This window comes from Pteropus vampyrus, unplaced genomic scaffold, assembly GCF_000151845.1.
Source record: "Pteropus vampyrus isolate Shadow unplaced genomic scaffold, Pvam_2.0 Scaffold184, whole genome shotgun sequence".
NCBI classification, from domain to species: domain Eukaryota; kingdom Metazoa; phylum Chordata; class Mammalia; order Chiroptera; family Pteropodidae; genus Pteropus; species Pteropus vampyrus.
In genome coordinates this window covers 2,138,495-2,159,676 of record NW_011888965.1, presented here as the reverse complement: position 1 = coordinate 2,159,676, position 21,182 = coordinate 2,138,495, and the positions used below count along the sequence as shown (strand labels likewise).

Below are 21,182 nucleotides of genomic sequence, written 5' to 3'. Positions count from 1 at the left end.
TACCAGTTGTTCAGGCAGGTAAAACACTTCCTTACTTGATTTTTGTCAGCTATTATAGACCACTCTGCTATTATATGTCATGAGTTTACAAAAACTACTCAAAGAGAAGATTCATAGTATTTAGGTATCTCTAACTTAACTCCCATTTTAATATTTGGGAAAGCGGAGGGACAATAACAAAAGGTATTTGCAGGGAGCGGGGGTTGGGGAAGATGGATCAATTCATATACCAGTTCCTCTCTCAAAACAAAATAATAGGAGCTAAAACAAAGCTATTCAATGCCATATGTAGCCAGCAATTGAATGTATGGAGAAGAGAAGCTTTGTGGTTCTTCGAGTAGAAAAGTATTTAGCATAAAGGGAATAGACTTGGGCACAGTTTAGAAGTCTGAGAGATTCCATGGAAAAAAGTAAAACAGGAAAATTTGCTGTTCTTCTAAAGTAATAATTGTTCAAGGACCTCTTAAAATATTAACCAGACCTGAACAAGCCCGATCCTGTCTGATCTCAGAAGCTAAGCAGGGTCGGGCCTGGTTAGTACTTGATGGGAGACCAGGTGCTGTAGGCATAAAAATAAATAAATAAATAAATAAATAAATAAATAAATAAATAAATAAATAAATAAATAGATAGATAGATAGATAGATAGATAGATGATAGATAGATAGATGATAGATAGATAGATAGATAGATAGATAGATAGATAGATAGATAATGGACTGTGAGCTGACAAGTTCCTTGCAATCTGTGAGGTCAACCAAGGGTTGCCTCGCCTAAATATAATATATATAAAATTTAATCAGACACTTAAGAAGTCCTAGCTATGAACTAATTAAAACTTTTGCCATAAATCATTCATTTAAATGCCTTTCCTGTCATTATGAGACCAAACCTGAATCAGTATATTTTAATATCCACTCAGTCTTTGTCAGTTTTTTGTTTCTTTAAACAGCCTTTCAGTGTTTTGCCTTTCAGAATTACTAAAAAAAGAAGAGAAGGGAATGGGAAAGGGAAAGAAAAAAGGAATAAGAAGGAAAGGGAAAATAAATGCAATCTAGAGAACTTCCCCTTGCTTTTATTACCATAATCACTATAATATCACTGAATAGTTCTTGTGCAGAATCATGTTCTCATCTGCTCCATGTCTTTATGACTTGATGCTCTTTGTATATACAGCTTGTATGAACGATTCAACAGTACAGTTAATAGGCTTGTACCAACCGTCAGAGCTACAGCTGTGCATATTCATGGTATCACTACTGCAAAAATGAGCTCTCCTTTTTGTGTTCAATTTTTCTGTTAAAAAGTTCCCATCAATCACTTGGGTCTGCAATCTTGGTGTCAGATTGGATCCTCCATATCTTCATACCCTCAACTTCTAATTGATTGCCATTTCGTTAGATGCCACTTGGATCTGTCCCACTGATGCTACCTTAGTTTAGGCCCTCATTATCAACAGCCGCCAATGGAGACGGTCTTGTGTGACCTCTCCCCACTCTGCCCTACACAGAGCTTCCGGCATCAACTTTGTTAAGTGCTCTGTATCATTTCTTTCCTCAAAAATACCTCGGTATTTCCCTGCCCTTTATAATTCAAACCTGAACCACACAACTACTGCTGCCTTCCCTGACACATACTCCAGTTAAACTGTTCTATTCCTTGCACATGCATATCAAAGTTTGTACCTCTGTTCATGCCTTCCCTTCCTCTTCAAAAAGACCTAAGCTCCATGAGAATAGGGAGCACATCCAGCTATCTGGGTTACTGTTATGCTCTCAGGGCCTAGCACTGTGGTTGGCATACAGCAGGTGCTCACTGAATATTGACTGAATGAATAAAAGTCACTTCTAAGTCAACTTACCCTTTAAATTGCAGTTCAAATGCCACCCCTGCCAAAAAGTCTATACTGATAGCTGCTTCCCACCTTAACACCTACCTCATCTCTCTAAGGGATTTTATTTTCTGAACTCCCAGAGGCCTTATCTATACCACTCTTATGGCATTGATCATTTTCCTATCACCTTGAATTACAATGCTTTTTGTACCTGTGCCATCTCTCTCTAGACTGTGACAGCCCTCAAGGCATTAGCTATGGTTAATTCATAACTGTGTCCTAAAAAACATTGTCCATTGAGTGGGCACACACTGATTAGAATAGCCACACTGGAGGGCTTAACAAAGTAGAGGAGTTGAGGGTTTATCACTATTTCTAATCATATGATAATAGCTCTGTGCTTTGCTCATAGACTTCAAAAGTTGAAAATGCGGCCTGGATCTCATTTAGCCAAAATATCGATGAAAATATTGGCTGAACCTCTATTAGCCACGATATAAGGTCATCATGGCTAAAAGTTGAACTCCGGCCAGTTTCCAAGAACTAGGAACAAAGTCATGGTTTGCATAATTCCTGAATTTGCAAGTAGTTTTTTTTTTTCTCTCTCTTTCTCTGCAATGGATACTAACTGTAATAATATTTTATTTGTGGCTATTGGGACTCTAGATATCTAAATAAATTCAGTCTGTAAATGTGATCTTTGGTTATAGCTTTCTTTGTATTATAAATCAAAACTATACAGCATGTTACATGCATTGCATATGTATCAATTTCCAGATTTCCACTTTCATTCGAGCTCTTGGTATTAAGCTCAACTCCCTAGTTGTCAGTACTGTTTCTCAGACTCCCTACTAAGGAATTTGTGTACTTGGGCCTCTGAGGGAGAAAAAGCCAATGTATTTGATTCCTGGAGCAAACCATTCCAAGGGAAATGGTGATCTTGCTGGGGTACTTTAGATAATATTGTTTATAGACCTGGTTATGACCTTGTCCAGCCCTCTGTCTTCAAGTTGGCCCACCTATGATGAAAGACTCTTTTGAAAGCCCTTCAGAGAAAAATTATCTATAATCCTTTATTACTCATTCTGAGCATTTGAAGTCCATTTGCTTTTATTCTATAATCAAGAGGAAAAAAATAACTTTTTCAATAGAAAGTTTCTCTGGAGGATGTAAATCACCCTTCTGACCCACCTGGATTTTTAAGTTGTGCAAACATCTTTCCACTGCTCAGGAAAGCACTGCTGAAAACTACTTCAAGAAAAGCTCATAATTTCCACAGATATGTGCGTCTTTGAATACATCCCATGATTTCCACCTGACCAGGTCCTTATAGAAACACTCTTATACTTGTGTTCAGTTGAAGCTTCTCCTTCTAGAACATGCTTACATCTTGTCTTGATACTTCAGTTTGTGCCTTTTCATTCATCCTTAATATCAAATATCATAGGCAGCACAACATTTAATGTATATGTTAACTTTATTGAATAAGTAAGTATGCATTACATATAGATTGCAAGTCATTCTTGGTCCTGTGAAGAGAAAGATGTTTATTCCCAAGGCAAAATGAGAGCATGAATCTACAGTTGTGTTGCTACTGAAATACTTCTGGGTGTCTTGGTATGGGCACAATCTCCTTCAATACACATTCAAAACAGGCTTTGCTGTTACCTCTCCCTTCAGCTGAGGGAGTCACAATATCTACAATAAATATGTAAAGAACCCTTTTGCATCAGAAGTAGTTTTATGCCTATGTTATGAATCATATAAGTCATTTGGTAAAAGACTTCATAAAAGGGGCAGAAGAGATACACCAGAGCTCAGAATTGGAACCAGTTATTTTTCAAGTTAATTGGCCATAATGGCAAAAGTATCAACCAAATTTTAGAATAGCCTGTTCAGCTATTTAACATCAAAGCATGCAGTAGCCTGTGCAGACAATAGCTTTTAGAGACAACCTTGAATTTGACTTGAGCACCAAGGATGCATTTTAAAAAGTGAGAAGTACAATTATGTGCAATGACTAGTGCAGTGAGCTGAATGGTAGCTCCCCAAAGGTATGTCAATGTCCTAATTCCCAGAACCTGTGATGTTACCTTATTTGGAAAAAGGATCTTCACAGACGTAATTCAGGGATCTCAAGATAAGGAGATAATTATGGATAAACTGGCTGGGCCCTAAGTGCCATCAAAAGTGTCCTTATAAGAGGGAAGCAGAGGTAGATTAGATATACAAAGGGAAAGGTGATGTGTAGAGCAGAGAGAAAGTTGGCCACAAGCCAAGGAATGATGAGTCACAAGAAACTGGAAGAGGTTGGGAGCAGATTTCCCTCTAAAGCTTCCAGAGGGAGTGTAGCCTTGCCAACACCTCAGTTTAGGACTTCTGGCCTCCAAAACAGTAAGAGAATATCTGTTGTTTTAAGCTACAACATTTGGAGTAATCTATTACAGCAGCCACAGGAACCTAATACAGATTTTGGTACCAGGAAGTAAGGTCCTGCTAATATCAAATACCTAGAAGTATGGAATTGGCCTTGGAGTTGGGTAATGGGTAGAGGCTAGAAGAATTTTGCTGCATATGATAGAGAAAGCATAGATTGCCTTAAATAGACTGTTTGTTAAAGGTACTTCTGATAAGGGTTTAGAGGGAACTGAGGTACATTTTATTGGAAACTGGAGGAAAAGTGATCCTTGTTATATAGTGGCAGAAGGGTTATCTGAATTGTCTCCAACAGTTGTATGGAAAGTAGAATTTGTAAGTGATAAACTTGGCTATATTTAGCTGAGATTTCCAAGCAAAGTATTGATGATATGGCCGAGTTTCTTCTTGAGCTTACAGTAAAATACAAGAGGAAAGAGAGAAACTGAGGAAAGAACTGTTAAGCAGCAAGGAACCAACATTTCATGATTCAGGAAATTTTGAGCCTATTCAGATTGTAAAAGAGGCTAAAATTAGAGACTCACTATTTGGATAGTATGCTCTGGAGATAAAGCCAAGGGTGTGGCTGGACAATCTTTGGCTAGTGTTGGAGAGATTAGGTGTTGATTAATGGATCTGTTCAACCATCTCAGAAGCCAGAATAGAGATGAGGTTATCCAGCAAAGATCTGTGAGGACTCTCTTGTCTCACTATTGAATCAATGTGACATATGTGAGAGGCCCAAAGAGTTTTTGAGAATGTTATACCAGCAGAAATACTTCCAGGTTGGCCTGAAAGGGACAGAGACAAAGTGAGAGAAAGTTGTCATACTGCCAAAATTTTACAGACAGGGAACGGGCTGATAAAATTGCATACATGTGCTATCCTTCAATATAAAGGTTCACTCTTAGGGCAGAGCTACAGATACAGTGGCATAGGCCCAAGCATGGGAGCAGATACAGAAGTGCAAGCCATTAGCAGAGAGGGAGAGACTCAATCCATGGGCCAAAAGGGCAGAACTACAGGCCTAAAGAGTGGAGCCCTGAGACAAGAAGGATTATTGTCAGACCTCAAATCCTAAGGGGATTTTGCTGTATGAATTTTGAAAATCATCGGGATAGATGCTTTCCATCTTCTCCTTTTTGGAATAGGAATGTCTATAATTATAATTCAGTACCTGTCCCACCATTGTATTTTGGAAGCAGATGATTTGCTGTCTTGTTTCATTGATCCATAGATGGAGAGGAATTTTGCCCCAGGAATTTTACCTATACCTGATTTAGATGATCTAGATAAGATGTCAGACTTTTGAACTGATGATGTTTGAATAAGATTCTAGACTTAGAGTTGATACTGTAATGAGTTGAGACTTTTGGGAATGTTGAGATGAAGTGAAGATATCTTGCACATGGGACAGATCTAAATTTTGGGGGGCCAGAAGACAGACTGTAGTGGGCCAAAAAAGAGATATCCACACCCTAATCCCCAGAACTTGTGAATGTTACCTTATTTGGAAAAAAAAGGTCTTGCAGATGTAATTCAATTTAGGATCTTCAGATGAAATTATCCTGGATTCTCTGGGTGAGCCCTAGATGCCAACGTAAATGTGTTCTTATGAGAGGCAGAGAAGATAATGTGAAGAGAGATGCAACCATAACTCAAGGAATGCCAACAGCCACCAGAAGATGAAAGAGGTAAGGGAAGATTTTCCTCTAGAACCTCTGGAGAAAGCATGGCCCTTGGTTTTGAATATCTAGCCACCAGGACCTTGAGATAGTAAATTTCGGAGTTTGTGGTAATTTGTTATAGCAGTTAAAGGAAACTAATTTAACTAGTAAACAATTTAAGGGTTTTGTACTTCCAAAAAAACATTCTGAAGAAAATCTTCATAAATTGGTACTTCTCACATGTGGTAGTAATAAACCCAACAAAAGACGTTAGTATAATTTGCTCCTATATTAAAATTGTGACTATGTACTTATTTTTGGGTGATATTCTTCTACGTAAAACAAAACTGCAAATGGCTAGAGCAGGACCATTCTAAATCTGGGAAGCAATCCCCTGAACTCAATTACTGAAACTTCATGAAAGACCCTGAAAAGGCTTCATAATGTTTGTGAAAAGCATGTGGGGTTACTCTAAATAGAAATATATAATTTATCCACAATAGTACTTCATTTTTCCCCCACAAACTAAAAAATAAGGCAAGTTCACATCTGGAAAAGGTGATACACATCAGTGTTTCCGCCTTAACCAGCTTGATAATATGGCATGGCAAATGCCCCTAAATTTTAGTCAAGGTTAATATTTTATAATGTCATTTTCCTATAGCCTAAAAATCTATCAAAATACTAAAACCATACCATGAATACTTCAGAAAAGACTTTGTGAAGTCCAAAATACACACATTAAGTATTTATATAAATTAGTAGAACCTAAATCTTTGTTAAAAAACAGTGTGATATTGATATGTCTCTTAAAATTGTCTGTGTATGCCTATGTGCATCTTAAGATGAGAAAAAAACTGTAAAATCTCAGATACTATTATTCTTTTTGATTTCTCTACTGTAGCAGCTTCATAGCTTTTTAAAGTATAATACCCAAGTAAGAGTGCACTGGAGGAAAAGGCAGCAGTTTGAGTCACTATACATCTATATAAAAGAAACTCTGAGCTATTGGTCACTTGTTTACTTTATCTCAAGTGGTGACTTGCCAAGCCAGTCTGTTCTTGCTGAATGTCTAGAATGTGCTTTGGAGGAGTAGAAATAAGATTCTCTAAGATATCTACGTATAAGAAATCTTTTACAAGAATTGCAATCACCTGCATGGATTAGTTTTAAAATTGCACTCCAGAGAAGTTATACCACATTATTTCAATGCATATTTGAAAACAATAGACAAGTTAAGTATAACTCTTACTCCCTCATTGATTTAAGAACAATGTAGGGCCTATTTTTCTCCTGGAGTTGTTTATGGCAGCATCATTTTAATTTGTTAATATAAGGTAAGTAAGTATGATGATGACTGAGAAGTTCACTTAGTCACTGAGATGTGGAATTATTGTAGCAGGAGCTATAAATATATACACATACGTACACCTACACACGTATAATTTCTTTTTCTTCTCCAGACCACCGAGGCAGAGTTGGAAAGGGGAGTAGAAAAACATGAAACAATTGACCTTTTATTTTTCTGCTGCCTCCTGCAGAGAGAAATCTTTTTCTTCTCAGGTCCTCTAGAACTCTATTCCCTGCTGTCAAGGGGGTCGTGGGAGAAAGAAACAATAGAAGAAATAAACCATAGAGATTAGGACTCAATATTTACCCTTAAAAATCTAAATAAAGGTAATAGAATTTTCAGGTTCATCCCTAGCATAAACATTAAAATGTGAGGTTTTTCTCAAAAATAGCCATTTAAAGTATTTGTATAAAGTAGATATATGTGCATAATTAGAAAATACTTCTTTCAATAAAATTTTGATCACTTTCTCTAACTGCTTCCATTAAACTTTGGTTTATTTTTAGCAATGATAAGTGCCTGCAATATCATGCTGAAAATGCTAGCTTAATGATAAATTTAATTTCAGCCAAAGCAGATGAAAATCCATCAGCTCTGACTTGAGATAAGATTCTAAATAACTTGATGGCAGTGAAGCAGTACTTTTTCTGAGATTCTAAAATGGCTTCTCTTACAGAGTTAATACACACATTTTCATTGGTCTTTTCCTTTTCTGTTCAACAGGAATCAAAGCAGAGACTGAATAATTCTATTATTTTTCTTGTTTCTTTTTAAGGGACGTGGACTGCAAATTTGAGTAACATAGTAAATTTCTGACAGAATGAATGTGTTCGAAAGCCTTAGAACTCTTCAATTTCTTACACTTTTCATCATCATCGTCAGGTCACTCACAATAAGAAAAAATATGCATCTCTACATTAAAATGGAGCACACATTTTATAATCCTGGTAATTGTGTTCATAGTAGAATTGTGAGAGGAGTCTTGCAATAGCTTCACAAATGCAGGCTGTTTCATCTGGCTTAGCTTGATCTTTGCAGAAATGCACTTATTTCCTCTCCATCCCTTGAGTGCATGTTTTGTTCTCAAAATGCTTGATTTTGTTTACTTAAATATTTTTATATTCTTTGGCATCAGGAATCACTTAGATGAGCTAGCTCCATTGTGGCGAGAGCGTGACCTTTCCAAAGGTACTCGTCTGTTATCTGTAACAGAAAGAGGAAAAGAACCAAAAACACGGTGAGCTTTAGATCTCAGCTATTACAGGATGTCAGGTCAAAAGAGGGCTACAAATAGTCCTGAAAAATCACTTCAAATGAATATGTAAATAAGTAACAAGGAACCCAGATCTGAGGAGTTCACACTGCAGCTGCCAGGCTGAGTTCAAGGGTTCTGCAATCAGCACTAAATGACTTTCCTTGGTAAGTGAAGTCAGAGTGATAAAAGAAACGGAAGGATTTCCTCAAGTACAATCCCCTTGGAAATAGCTGGCGACAACAAAATTCCTTGGTAAAGATGTTAAATTGAAAGGATCTATGTGCAGTGCCTTTTGTTGGAAAGCACTTAAACTTCTCATGAGTTTTCTATCTATATGTTGGCTACCTCTAGAGGACACCAGTGTGGGCAGAACAAAAACGGTTATTTTTTTTATTTTTTACAATGATTGCAATATGTGGCAATCAAACCAGCTACTAAGTCTTTGCCTGATTGCATGATGTAAACAAATTCAATACATTATATAGTCATTATGGGAAATGAATAATGAATTGGTCCCATTCCCCTCACCCGTCACAGGAAGAATAATCACTGTAGAGATAACTGTTGGCACAAAGCTTGGAAAGCTACATTTTAAAGCATTGAAAGTTGCTGGAAATAGTTTTAACTTTAATAGGAAAAAGGTTTACAGCTCTGCATTGAGACGATCACTACTATGTAATTGTCACCTGTTTTATGCTCAGCTTAAATGCAATTAATGTGGGTGAAAATCTCTTTCTGACAAAAGCATAATATACTTAGATTCTCTATTTAGAATAAGACTAGGTCCATAAAAATAATGACAACCACCAGCACATACATAAACTCTAACACTTTATATTTCTTAAATTGCTAATTCACACAACAACCCCCGGAGGTAAGCCCATTTCATTCTATCCTATTATCTCTACTTTAGTGAAGAAGGTTACACAGCAAATCAATGGCATGATGGGGGATTATGATGCAAAGTTAATGTCTAAATATCTGGCCTGCTTTGTTCAGAGGTAAATGTGGGGGCCTCTCAAACTACTACTCATTTCTTCCCTAATGATGATGTGAAAGGAACACATTCTGACTGTCTCATAGGAGGATGGACTTTGAGAAGTGCCGACATTTTGCCATGATACTTTTTCCATATGTGCTGGTGACTCTTGACTGACTCCCGGTAGTCTGTGATCAGCACACAGCAAAGAAAGCTAACTGGCTTCCATGACCTTGGCCTCATTAACATCATAGTATGAGTACACTGAACCAACCAGCTGTAAGCTTAAAGTGCCTTATAATGCATTGTCGCTGAGAGGTAAGAAAGAAAGAGGCATTTTCTCTTTTTGGAGATATATCTAAGTGATGGAATATTTGGGTATCCTTTTAAAGATACCATTTAAAAATTCATTATTTAGTTTGTGATATAGATCACAATTCAGCTAAAAATGAGAAGATAACACTCCTAGATAAAGGGCTTATTACTTAGATGTCATTGGTTTGCATACAGATTGGTTTGGGACTTCTTAGAAAACATTTAAAAGCGAGATTATAATACAATGGTTACCATTGCATTGCAAGCATATAAGCATTCAGTGTTAAAGCCACCAGCTTTGAGAATGATGATGCCATTCACAGAGGATTGTCCCAGATCAAAGAAAGGTTTGTGCTTCAGTGGTCTTACGCACCAAAATCAAACTGGCATTCGCATTCACTCCAGGAATGCCACTGACACCCCATACCATCACTCACTGCCTACCGGATTCAAAAGAAGTACCATGCGCAAAAACTCAGCCTTGCAGGATTAAATTATGTGATGTGAGGATTCACACCAACCTGCAACTTGCTGGTAGCGTTTGGTGTGAGAAAACTAACTTATAGGTCAAAATGAACTGAAGAAAGGACATTGAAACTTTTGGAAGGCAAGATAAATGTTGTTTCAGGGTTCAAATCTAGCTCTTGGCATATACAAAAGAGAATTATTCTATATTATCTGCCTTCCTCCTTCTCTTCCTTTCTTCCTTCATTTTCTCTCTCTCAATTTTTTGGTATCTAATTGGGTCCCTATGTTCATGAGATAATTATAAAAGGAAGCAATTCTGTGAAAGTCACCACTTATGTTTTTAAAATATTAACCTACAACCTTGTTTATGAAAAAATGCCATTAGAAACAATGATAGCAATGACTGGTATGAATTTTGTGATTTATTTACAATTCTATTGTAATGTTAATATTATTTTAGGTACAAAATATATATTTATACTCTAGACTTGTATGGATCAGGCCACAAGTACAATTTAGAGGATAACATGTGATATGCCTATATAACATAAATATATCTGTGCATCTCTCTTTACATTCTAATAGTTTGCAATTGAATGATGATGTTTCATGCTTAGATTCATGCCTTCATTGAAGCAGAGATTGACAATCACTGAATTTTTTGAAATACAAATTCTATATTTATGGTATTAAATACTAATGGGTAATAACTAGTGACTTGATTCTCATAAAATCAGGGCACATAGTTGGCATCAAATTTATGAGAAAAGAACAGATGTTAGATATTATTGCTGTTAGAGATGATGGAGTAATTTGGTTGATTATGAGAGTGATTGCATTTTCTATTTGGAGACATAGATGGAGGACACAGGTGCCCATATGATATAATTTGAGAGCTCTAGGATATCCAGACTGAACCAAATTCACTTTTCTATCTAGTCTGATTTTCCCAACACTAGTGATACTAGAATAGTTTATATGGTGAAAAAAGGGGCCTCTTCTCCAAAAAATCAATAGTTTAAAACATATATATATGATGTGGAGGGCTTTGTCAGTGGCTTTCCTTTCCAGTATGCCTGTTGTCCTTTTGTAAATCAAAGAGAGGTAGATAGGGGGAGGTGTCTGCGTTTGTATACTTGTTGGGAATATTGTGCAGTGTGATACAGGCAAACACATTTCATTAGAAGATGGGGAGACATGATTTGTCATAATCTTCTGCTACCATTTTAGTAATATATGAGGTAACATGGTGAATAAGAAAGCCTAGAGATTCTAGTATATCGTTATGGTCTAGGAATTCATTAAGAGATTCTATTGCTTGCAAACACAAGGACTGATGCAGTAGTAAAGCCTGAGATGTTAGTCCTAAGATGGACCTTCCAAATCCACCACAATTGGGTATGCATACTCTTCAAAAGGCTTGTCTTTAAAATATGCCCCATATGAAGGTGAAAAGATTCTGCTATTACAGAGGTTGACCTGGTTATAAAGTTGAAAAGAGGCACATAGTTATATGAAAGTATGCATTCTATGGGAGAAGGATTGCTAAAATTAAAACAATATTCTAATCTGTCATCAAAAGAGAATATAAATACATGGCCCAGCTTTAACAGTTTCCACATATTCTGAATGTCAGATTAACCAGCTCAAACCAATGTCAAAGTTTTCCCACTGTCTTAAGAGCAAGAAGCTTTATGCTTTTTCTGAGCACAAATTGGTTTGACATTCATCTCAAAATCTTCCCACCTAAGTCCTACAGTGAATAAATTAAACCCATTATTGCATTGCTCTAAAATTCATTCATGCCATCATATCTTCGGCAACTGTATACAAAGCACATCGTCCATGAAATAACTGAATGTCACAGTTTCAGGTCCATAGCTAAATCTATACCACTAATTTCCTTCTTACTGAAAGCTTTATCAAGTGAAATAACTGAGCAATAAGCATATCATAGATAAGGTTTAAACAAAATGCTATGTGAGATCAAAGGACTCAAGCCTGTGGTATGTAACTTGGGAATGTGCAATTAATCCTCTAACAAAAGTGAGTGTGTGCCAAAGGTACAAGGCATCTTGTATAGTGCATGAGCAGGTCAGGTTGAAACTGAAAAACTGATAAAAAGGCCATGTCCATTATTCATTTCCACCCAGGTTAGGTGTCCATCTGTTGTCTATGAAAGAACTGTTTCCTTCCTAGTATTTCATAGGAATGTAGATGTATCAATATTGACCTAACACAATGCACAATACTCTCCCAGCAAGGTAACATACAGTAAGTGTGCCTGGTATATACTGTACATTGTGTTACAGAAAATCCAATTTTAATGCAAATTAGTTGGCTAGAAAACAAAGTAAAAGAAACCCTCTGTAATTTCCAAAGCTCTTCAAAAGTGAAGGTGTGGCAGACTGACCATCAATGGGTAGACGTTGTTTCCAGCAAACTGAACTAACGGGACTGGATTTATGGACTTTAGGCTAAGAAAACCAAGAAAATTTTAGATTGCTTCAGGAAATGACTATTGAGTAACTGCATTCTAAACACTGATAAAAGAATTTATTTTAGATTGTTATACTGATATCTCATATGAACTTAAAATGTTTTCCCTTTTGTCCCATGATTGCTTGTTTTTTTTTTTTTTCTCCTGTGATTTTGGAGATCCTGAATCGATACGACATCTCACTCATTAGAAATGACTAGAAGGTGGCAGCTGAATTAGGTTTAGGCTTAATCTCTTGGTGGAAGACAGCCAATTCCTGTATAAGTTGGCCAGTCATTCTTTTCACTCTTACTAGAACAGTGTCTTTTTAAAAGAAAAAAATATATATATGTTGAGCTCAAACTACATATACAACTTGGTGTTATAATTTTTCATTTAATATTTTATTGTTGAAATTTTCCATGTCATTAAACTCTGAAACATGATATTGAAAACATGATTTTTAATGGCCACATACTCTTCTTTTTATATAAATATACCACATTTGGTTAACTATATCTCTACTGCTGGACATTTAAGTTATTCCCTTTTTTTTCTGTTATAAAAAGCCTCACAATGAACATTCTTATAGTTATATCTTTACATACACTATATGTGGAAGTGGCATTATTAAGTATGTACAATTAAGTCCAAATTGTACTCCAGAATAGTATTAATTTAAATCCAATTGGCAGTAAGTATATGAATTTGTCTGTCTTAATTTATTGTTGGGTATTAATCTTTCAAAAAATGTACTAATATGAAAAGTGACTAGTGGCATTTGCTTCATTCTTTTTTCATTTCTTCAATTCTCAGTGAGGTGGAACTTTTCATATATTATTATCTATTTATATTTCTTTCTTTAAGTGCTGGCTATGTCCTTTGCCCACTTATCTTTTGGGGTATTAGGTTTTTGCTTTTGTTTTTATTTTGAACTCTACATATTAAAGATGGTTGCCAATTGAAATATTTATTAGAAATATTTTCCTTAGTTTGTTGATTGTGTTCTGGGCTTTTAGGAACATAAAATTTCATTTTTGTTATTTTTATGTAGCTAAATTTATTGATCTTATGCACTGGGATCTGCTCCGTCATTTTTAAGCTTAAAAAGTTTTTTTCTAGCCAGAGACATGTGATAATCATTCAACTATATCTCTTCTGCTTCTTTAAGGTTTGATTTTTTTTTTTTTTACATTTAGTTATTTAAATGATCTAGAATTTATCTTGTTGTATAATGTCAGATAAGTTTCTACATCGGTTGCTTGTTTGTTTGTTTTTTTCCTTGCACATAGGAAATGGGTTGTCCCAGCACCATCTGTTGAATAATTATGAATTTCTACACTGATTCATGATACCTCCATTATCATAAGTTATCTATACTAGGGCATATTTCTGTTCCATTGACCTAAGTATTTTACCAACCATTTTGGTACCAATATCTTCTGATTTCATTATTTAATCCTCATAATATGTTTTAATATCTGTTGGAGATAATCATTCATAATTTATATTTTCAATTCAAACATGTGCTTTTAGGGTACATTTTGGGATGCTACATCATGAAATCACCACGAAACATCTTGAAAACAACACAGTTTGAAGAACAAACCCAGTGGGTACTAACTAAGCTATCTTAGTAAGGCTAGGCAGATGTTTTTTTATTGAGTGTCAATGAGACAAGTGATGCTAAAGTCCCTAATAATATTTTGAAGATTTCTCCTCAGGTTCCTCATTTCTCTTTCCCCGTCTTCTAATCACTTTTTCTGCTTGCTGACTACTTTTCTTCTGGAAATCCAGTAGAGACCAGCACTAAGAAAAAGAGCATCATCAATTCTACATAGACGTTTTACAAATTTTCTTATTCTCATTATTTTTGCCTTGTCAAAAATTTGAATAATTGGAATTAAGTGTATAGTTTTGTCAGCTGTTGATAAAGTCTAGTGTTTCTAGTTTGTAAATCTAATTTTCTAATATGTTTTACAAAATTGGCTTCTATTAGAAACTACAAGTATTAAATTACATCAAAAATTATTTTATTCCAACAGAACTGTATATGAGGGTGCTATGAAAAAATGTACGTTTATAAACAATCAATTACCTCCATCTAAAAGTTAAATTGTTTTAGCCCAATTTCTAATCTCAATGACATCATAATATTCTTAAAACTAGAAACAGGCAATGTTGTGTAATCTGTATCCTTCATTATATGCAAATAAATCCATGCAAAGAAAACAGAAACCTGATTACTGTGGTGGTTCATGTTAGCAGAAGAGATGAAAGTATTTTAACAAGAATGGTAATAGAAAGCAATAACATTAAAGTAGTTCAGAGGCTACTATGACTATAGACACACAACTCCCATTAACTATAATTGGAGTTAAGCACATGTAATGACAATGAAATAGACCCCCTAAATGTCTTTTCAATTGGAAAATAAGCAAATATGTTCTAGGAAACAGCATGCTTTTGTGTAGAAAATACAGTATTCTAATTGAGAAGCACAAATTATTTTCACATTGATATTTTTCAAAGTATGAATGTTGGTATTTTTCCTATGCTTAGGGATGTAGATCTGATAGAGGTAACATCTATACAAAGAATAACTTTCCTTTTCTCTCTTAATGCTCAGCATTCATTATATTATTAAAGAAAAAGTCTTAATAGTTGCAATGGATTTATTAATTCAGTAGCTTGTTATCAGCATGAAACTCTGCAGTGCTAGGGGAAAAACAAATTATATTTTACAAAACTACAGTAGTGATTAAATCACTTTTGTATATTTCACTTTCTTCTTATCCTCCCTGCCAGGTAGTAACTCTACTTTCTATCTCTATTATGAACCTCATATTTTGCAAACTATCAAGTCTTGTAGTAATATAAAGGTACGTTATCAAACAAACTCAATTATAGCAACTTTAGGAAAATGGAAATAAGTGATAAAAATAAAAGCACATAGCACAATAATAATATTACTTCAAGGCATTAAAAATTTAATCAATATTAAGTTACAAATGTAGAAAATATGCAATACGTACTTTTATCTATCATAAACTTGATATTTTTATAACATGTACAACCAACTTCTTAGGATTTTAAATGACTAGCATTTACATAACTGGTAACTTGATTATTTCAAAGGATTTTAGTAAAGCATGGCTCAGAAATAAAATAAAATCAGTATATTGTTCAGTATTTCAACTGCCATAGACCTTGCTATTGATTATCTTTGGACCTAATGTCAAAGCTAGAGAATGGATTTTTTTTTTTTAATGTCCTTGGTTTTGTACATTACCATGCATTTTGTTTGCCGCTATACTAGAAAATGCAATTGGGCCCTAAGACACATTTTCTCTCTAGGAGGTTGAAAGTCTGAGGACGATACCTGTGCATCTGAAAAATATGGAGAAAAGCAACAAATAAAAATATAAATAATGTTATAGAATAGTTGGAAAATCCTAAGTAGATTACATATGTGAAATTTATATTGAAGAACAAACTAATAGAGAAACCATATAAACTATAATAGAGCCACTAAGGTATCTATCACAGTGGATTACACATACCAGTTTCTCAGAAACTGTTGATTAAGTAATCATCCAATCATTAGCAATGAATCAGGAACTGATTCTTCAATTCACCTTCTGCTATATTGCTTACACACAGGGATTATAATTTGCCATTAATTTAAGGAAAGGAAACTCCCCCTTCATTCTTTTTCCTCCTTCCCTTCTACCCTTTCATCCACCCACAAATTCTGCTGCATTAAATATCTGCAGAGTACTGTAATAGACACCCTCATAAGTTATTAGAGAGGAAAGTATAAATGCACAAACAACTATAACGTAAAACTATATGTCTCATAGCATCAATTACAGTCTAAATCTGATTGAGGTTCAGAGTAGAGAAAAATCATATCACTTGAGTGCAGGAGTTAGGGGTCTGGGAAAATGTCATCGCAATTAGGCCTTAAAAGATAGGTGAAATTTCAACAACAACAACAACAAAAATAGAAATCTAGTTTTTATATACCTTATATTTTTAGTTAGAAAAAGAGAGTTCTAGTTCCTTATATTGCAATATAATTACCATTTTTTTCCTACTTGGAGGACATGAAAAGCAATGGATATATAAAGGGAGAATCAGAATGTCTATACATATTTAATCTTTCCCACCACCCCCGCCACCCCGCCCCCCGCTAGGAAAAGGAGGAAAATAATGAAAGCAAATGCACTGAACTGGCCAGATTCATAGTGATAGCTGTTTCCATAAACATGTTATTTTAATTTTAATGGTATTTTTTAAAACAATCCTGAATGATTTACAGAGAAGACAGCGTTCTGTTTTAAGCAAAACAAACAAACAAACAAACAAACAAAAAATAGAAAAACACCCAGCTGAAATGTTGCCCTCTGGAATCATCTGGTTAGGTTCTGTTGTTTAAGCCTGGATAGCAGTATCGAGAATGGGAGAATAGATGATCAAGGCATACATAGATTTCAGTGACCTGGGCTAAAAGTATTTGGAAAGATGCTAGCTTGAGCAACAATTGGGGTTGGTGCAGATGAACTAGCTATTAAATGATAATGTAGATACAGGGTCAGTTCATTCCTACCACCTGTCATCTATGTGCCTTTCTACTCTATATGTGACATAGATCCCTATGACTAATAATATTAGGCATCAGCCATTTCTCTAACTTTGATCGTATGATGAAAAATCCTCTGTCATTTTTTGTGGAAGTTGTGATCTGCCTGTTTTGCTCCTGATATGCTGACCTAGAATATACTTACCTGTCATCTGCTTTTGTTTCTCAGTCACTCTAAGACTATATATCTACTCTTTTTGTTCTTAACACGTGCAACCTATCTCTTGGGTTGGGCCACCCACTTCTTTCTGATGACTGAAATTTCAGAGTAGTCTCCCCAGCTTCAGTGGTCTCAGGTATTCTGGGGTCATGTAAGCTAGTTGATTCTGTAGTAAGGCAAAAGTTGATTCTGTAGCAGGCTTTTCCATGCATGATGCTTCTATTTCCCAAAGGACTGGATCACGGAAAGGTACCACTGGCTATGATTTTGAGGAGAAAAGATATTAATCTACAAGTTACAATGTGTCAGCCTGTAAACAGGTGCTTCCCATTAGTAGTGTTCCCCATGCTAGCCTATATTTAATTACTTAACCAGTTGTATGGACAAAGGCAACCTGTATAGTTAATATCACAGACACTTTAGCAGCTGCCAGTGCCATTGTTTTAAACTATAAACTGTCCCTTAAGGTAGAAGCCAGTCAGTAACTATTTTAAATATGAGCAATTATAATAGCATTAAAACACAGTTTCTTGATGTCATATTCCTGACAGAATTTCCTTTGTAATTTTAGTTTCTAATGCAATCTGTGCACAACCAGGATGCAGGCCAAGTCTATAGATGAGTAAAAATGGCTACTAACTAGCAACTTACCTATAAGTCTCAAAGACTCTTTCCTGATTTTCAAGTTCAATGGAACAAAACCAATCCTCACATTATCAGACACATGTATAATATGGATGATTTTACACTGATGTTCTTTGCAGCATTGTTTATACTAGTGAAAGTTTTAAATAGCTTATGTATCTATCATGGGATTAGATTAATAAAAGATAGGACTCACATATACTAGGACACAATGCAGCCATTCTAAATCATTATACAGATATGCATGTGCTTGACAGAAATAGGTCCACATTAGAAAGTGAAAAAGGCAAGTATAAAAGTATATATCATATTATTCTAAAAAAATATAATTTTTAGAACTTTAGAATGATATATACCCAAAACAAAACAAAACAGCGGATATCTCTGAATGGTAGAATATTATTATTTTCTTTTTTATATTTTTCCATGTCTGAATATTTTGACACTGAGCATGATTAACTTGGCAATTAGGGAAACAAAATAGGTAGGATGTAAAATTTTCAGTCTTCAGATATAAAGCACATACTATTCTCAAAGGAAGAGCAGCCTAGGTTTCAATAATATGTATTAATTGATTGGTAATTATACCACCACCAAGTATACAATAATGAGGAGAAGAAAAAAAAAAAAAAAAAGAAATCGGGTACCATTTTCTGCTCTGCTTAAATAAGGTCCACAGAAGTTTCCCTCATCGGAAAGTAATGCTTACAATAGCCTCTCCTAGGGGCCTCCAAGCCCAGCATAAGCAGTGGCTGACCTTGGCCTGCACTGGAACACCTCCCAAGAGGCACCAGAACCAACTCAACTGGTGGCCAGTTTCAGAGCACCACCCAATCAGCTTCACAAACGACACATCTAAGGGCAGACTTTGCTGGCATCAAAACCCATCTAAAGTGAATCCCACTCCATGGGGTTAGTCTTGGCACAAAAGCCCGTTGGCTGTAGTGCCAGACTCTACAGCCAGTCATCCTGAGAGTTGACCCCAATAGCAATCAAGGCTCAACTACAACAGAAGGGCACACACAACCCACATGAGAGACACTCCTGGAGCCCCTGGCTCAGGTGACCAGGGAGACTGAGCCACTGGATCCTCTACTATATAAGGCCACTCTACTAAGACTGGCAGATGTAGTAGATCTACCTAAGCATAGAAACAAACATAGGGATGCAGCCAAAATGAGGAGACAAAGGAACATATCCCAAATGAAAGAACAGTCCTAAGTGCCAGAAAAAGAACTAAATGAAATGGAGACAAGCCATCTACCAGATACAGAGTTCAAAACACTGGTTATAAGGATGCTTAATGAACTTGGTGAAGAATAGATTAACTCAGTGAGAACATTAACAAAAAGATAGAAAACATAAAAAGGAACCAGTCAGAAATTAAAATTACAATATCTAAAACAAACACATTAGAGAGAATCAACAACAGGTTAGATGAAGCAGAAGATAAAATCAGTGATCTGGAAGATAAGATAGCAGAAAACACCCAATCAGAAGAGCCAAAAGAAAAAGAATACAAAAAAAGGGATAGTTTAAAGAGCCTTTGGGACAACATCAAGTGTACCAACATTCATACCATAGGGGTACCATAAGAAGAAGAAAGAGAGCAAGAAATTGAAAACCTATTTCAAGAAATAGTGACTGAAAACTTCTAACCTATTGAAGAAAATAGACATACAAGCCCAGGAAGTGCAGACAGTCTCAAACAAGAAGAATCCAAAGAGGCTCACACAAAGACATGCCATAATTAGAATGCCAAAGGTTAAAGACAAAGAAAGAATCTTAAAAGCAGTAAGAGAAAGGCAGTTACCTACATGTAGCTCCAATAGACTGTCAGCTGCTTTCTCAATAGAAACTTTGCAAGTCAGAAAGGATTGATACAGATTATTCAAAGTGACGAAAAGCAAAGACCTATAATCAAAATTACTCTATCTGGCAAGGCTATCATTTAGAATTGAAGGAGAGAGAAAAAGTTTCCCAGATGAGAAAAAGCTAAAGGAGTTCATAACTATTAAACCAGTATTACAAGGAAGGTAAAAGGACTTCTTTAAGAAGAAAAGATAAAATATGTTAACCAGAAAATAGGGGAAAGAAAATAATTCTCACTGACAAACACTTAAAAGCAGTAGATCAACTAACTATAAAGCTAGCACAAAGGTTAAAAGGCAAAAATAGGAAGATCATGTGTAATTACAAGAATAAATTAAGTGATATACACGAACACACATACACAAGTAAAAAATAATGACAAAAACACATGAAGGGTGTAAGTAAAAATTGTACTGATTTTAGAATGTATTTGAACTTAAGCAAACATCAACTTAAAATAGACTGCTATGAACATAACTTTCTATATATGAAACAAATGGATAATCACAAAACAAAAATCTACAAGGTATAAACAAGAAATAAATAGAAAGGAACCCATACACAACAATACAGAAAGTCATTGACATATAAGAGAAGAGAGCAAGAGAATAAGGAAGAAACAGAGAACTACGAAAACAATCAGAAAACAATAAAAAATGTCAATAACTACATGCCTATCAATAATGACTTTAAATTTAAATAGACTAAGCACAATCAAAAGACACAGGATGGCTGAATGGATAAAAAAACAAGACCTGTACATATATTGCCTATAAGAGACCCACTTCAGATTTAAAGATACACACAGACTAAAAGTAAAGAAACGGAAAAAGATATTTCATGCAAATGGAAAATAAAAGCTGGAGTAGCAATACTTATATCACACAAAATGGACTTTAAAATGAAGGCTATAATTCCCCATAAACAAAAGTCCAGAACCAGATGGCTTCACAGGTGAATTTTACCAAATATTTAAAGAAAAATTAAACCTATCATTCTCAAAGTATTCCAAAAATTCAAGAGGATGAAACCCTCATTTTATGAGGCCACCATTACCCTAACTCTAAAGCCAGACAAAGACATTGTGATGAAAGAAA

At 35.3% G+C, this 21,182-nt stretch overlaps 1 protein-coding gene across 1 annotated transcript in view; it reads right to left on the bottom strand.

Annotated features, from left to right (window-relative positions):
* Positions 1-3,292: 3,292 nt before the first annotated feature.
* Positions 3,293-21,182, bottom strand: part of DIAPH2 (diaphanous related formin 2) — a 791,459-nt gene continuing 773,569 nt past the window's right edge. The window contains exon 25 of the mRNA XM_011371113.2: positions 3,293-8,470. Coding sequence (XP_011369415.1) covers positions 8,406-8,470 — 65 coding nt within the window. The 3' untranslated portion in view covers positions 3,293-8,405. The remainder of the gene's footprint in view (positions 8,471-21,182) is intronic.